Source organism: Pundamilia nyererei, unplaced genomic scaffold, assembly GCF_000239375.1.
Source record: "Pundamilia nyererei isolate P.nyererei 1_Seehausen unplaced genomic scaffold, PunNye1.0 scaffold02048, whole genome shotgun sequence".
Lineage (NCBI taxonomy): Eukaryota > Metazoa > Chordata > Actinopteri > Cichliformes > Cichlidae > Pundamilia > Pundamilia nyererei.
Window position 1 is genome coordinate 5,247 of NW_005189449.1, and position 1,999 is coordinate 7,245.

Sequence of the window (1,999 nt, forward strand, 5' to 3'; positions counted from 1 at the left end):
TGGGTGACCTCGAGCCGACTGGCCTCACCCCAGTTTCTCGACATTCTACAGGGAACACTGGGCTTCACTTTCCCTGGAGTCAGCATCCCAGGCTTGAAAGAGTTTCTTTTGAATGTCCGACCCTCTCCCAAACCAGGAATGGAATTTTTCAATATGTTCTGGGAAGAACATTTTGGTTGTAAGCTGGAGTTTGAAAGCCAAAGAGCCAAAGACTATGAAGCAGATGATTTCAATGTTAATGATAGTTTTCGTTACAACTCAGGTTTCCAAAACAATTCTCTTTATATGGTCGGATTTAATGTGGGACAAAAAAGTTTATTTAACATGTCAGCTTATAAAGATGGTGAATATGCTTTTGAAAAGCCTGTATGCACAGGGTCAGAGGATTTGAGAAACACTGACAGCAGTTATAGTGATGTATCTCAGGTTCGAATATCCTACAATGTGTATAAAGCTGTGTATGCCGTTGCCCATGCTCTGCACACTTTTTTGAACTGCGATTCAGCAGGACCTAGCGGGGGATTGTGTGAGAAACACAGCTCATTTTCAAATGGTCAGGTAATTGAAAATATTATAAAATATTTAAATCAACATTCATGGGATTCATGTGTAGGGTTTTTTTTTTGCCATTCTTTTGTTTTTCTAATTCTCTTTTTTTGTAGTTTCTTCAATATCTGAAGATGGTCAATTTTACCAACCAGTTTGATGATAAAGTATACTTTGACTCCAATGGAGAGCCAGTCCCGCTTTATGACATTATTAACTGGCAGAAGGACAGCAAGGATAAAATCAGGTGGGATATAATACTTTAAAGTGCAAATGAACTGTATGTTGAAGTAATCATGAACAATAAACTATAGTTACATTTATTTTAGGATAACTGCAATTTTTGATAAAATGCTACAATACATAAATTCTTTTGCCTTTTGAAATATTTTATGCTACTTTGTGCTAGATTTATCAAAGTTGGAACATATGATGGTTCAGCACCACAGAGAGAGCAGTTGCAAATAAAAAAGAACACCATTGTATGGACAAAAGGACAGTTACAGGTAGGTCATAGTTATCCTCCACGTATTTGTTATGAAACTGTTCAAATTAACTTGATACACTATCTTAAATAGCAGAAACAACATATTGATGGCTATTTTACTTTTCTCTGTTCCTTGTTCAGGTTCCTGTATCTCAGTGTAGTGCTCCATGTCCCCCTGGCAGCAGGCAGGCCACACGCCAAGGAGAGCCCAAATGCTGCTTTGATTGTTTGCCCTGTGCAGATGGAGAGATCAGCAACCAGACTGGTAGCCCATATATGTTATTTATTTATTTATTTTAAAGAAGATAAATAAATAAATTATTATGTAGTGCAATGAAGAAGGTCATTGAATTTAAAGATGGACACTTGGAGAACCATCAAGATATGTTGATATGCAAGGAAAACTTCCATAATGTTTACACACATATAGTTACGTTTTGTGTTCCCAAAGGTTCCACTGAGTGCACAAAATGCCCTGAGTACTTCTGGTCAGACAAAGAAAAAGTGAAATGTGTTGCAGGGGAAGAAGAATTCCTCTCTTTCTATGACACCATGGGAATCATCCTGGTTGCACTCACCCTGTTGGGATTCTTACTGACCACCATCATCACCATTGTGTTTCACAGTTTCCGCTTTACACCCATCGTCAAGGCCAACAATTCAGAAATAAGTTTCTTGCTTCTCCTGTCACTCAAGCTCTGTTTCCTGTGTTCTCTGGTGTTCATTGGTCAGCCATCTTGGTGGACATGTAGGCTCCGCCAGGCAGCATTTGGGATCAGCTTTGTCCTGTGTTTGTCCTGCCTCCTTGTTAAGACCATTGTGGTCCTCCTGGCTTTCCGGACTAATGTACCTGGTTCCAGGGGTCGGAAGCTGTTTGGTACATCCCAGCAGAGGATTCTGATCATCTGTGCGACAGCTCCTCAGGTAGGACGAACAGTCACTGTCATTTAAAGATCAGTTTGTGTG

The 1,999-nt window shown here is 39.7% G+C and overlaps 1 protein-coding gene across 1 annotated transcript; it reads left to right on the forward strand.

Annotated features, from left to right (window-relative positions):
* Nucleotides 1-33: 33 nt before the first annotated feature.
* On the forward strand, nt 34-1,957 carry LOC102203436 (extracellular calcium-sensing receptor-like; the record flags this gene model as incomplete). Its single annotated transcript, XM_005755599.1, has 6 exons — nt 34-234; nt 364-558; nt 663-793; nt 956-1,052; nt 1,175-1,298; nt 1,485-1,957. Coding segments are annotated over 6 exons (1,221 nt in total), but the record flags the coding sequence as incomplete, so codon positions are not given.
* Nucleotides 1,958-1,999: the final 42 nt, after the last annotated feature.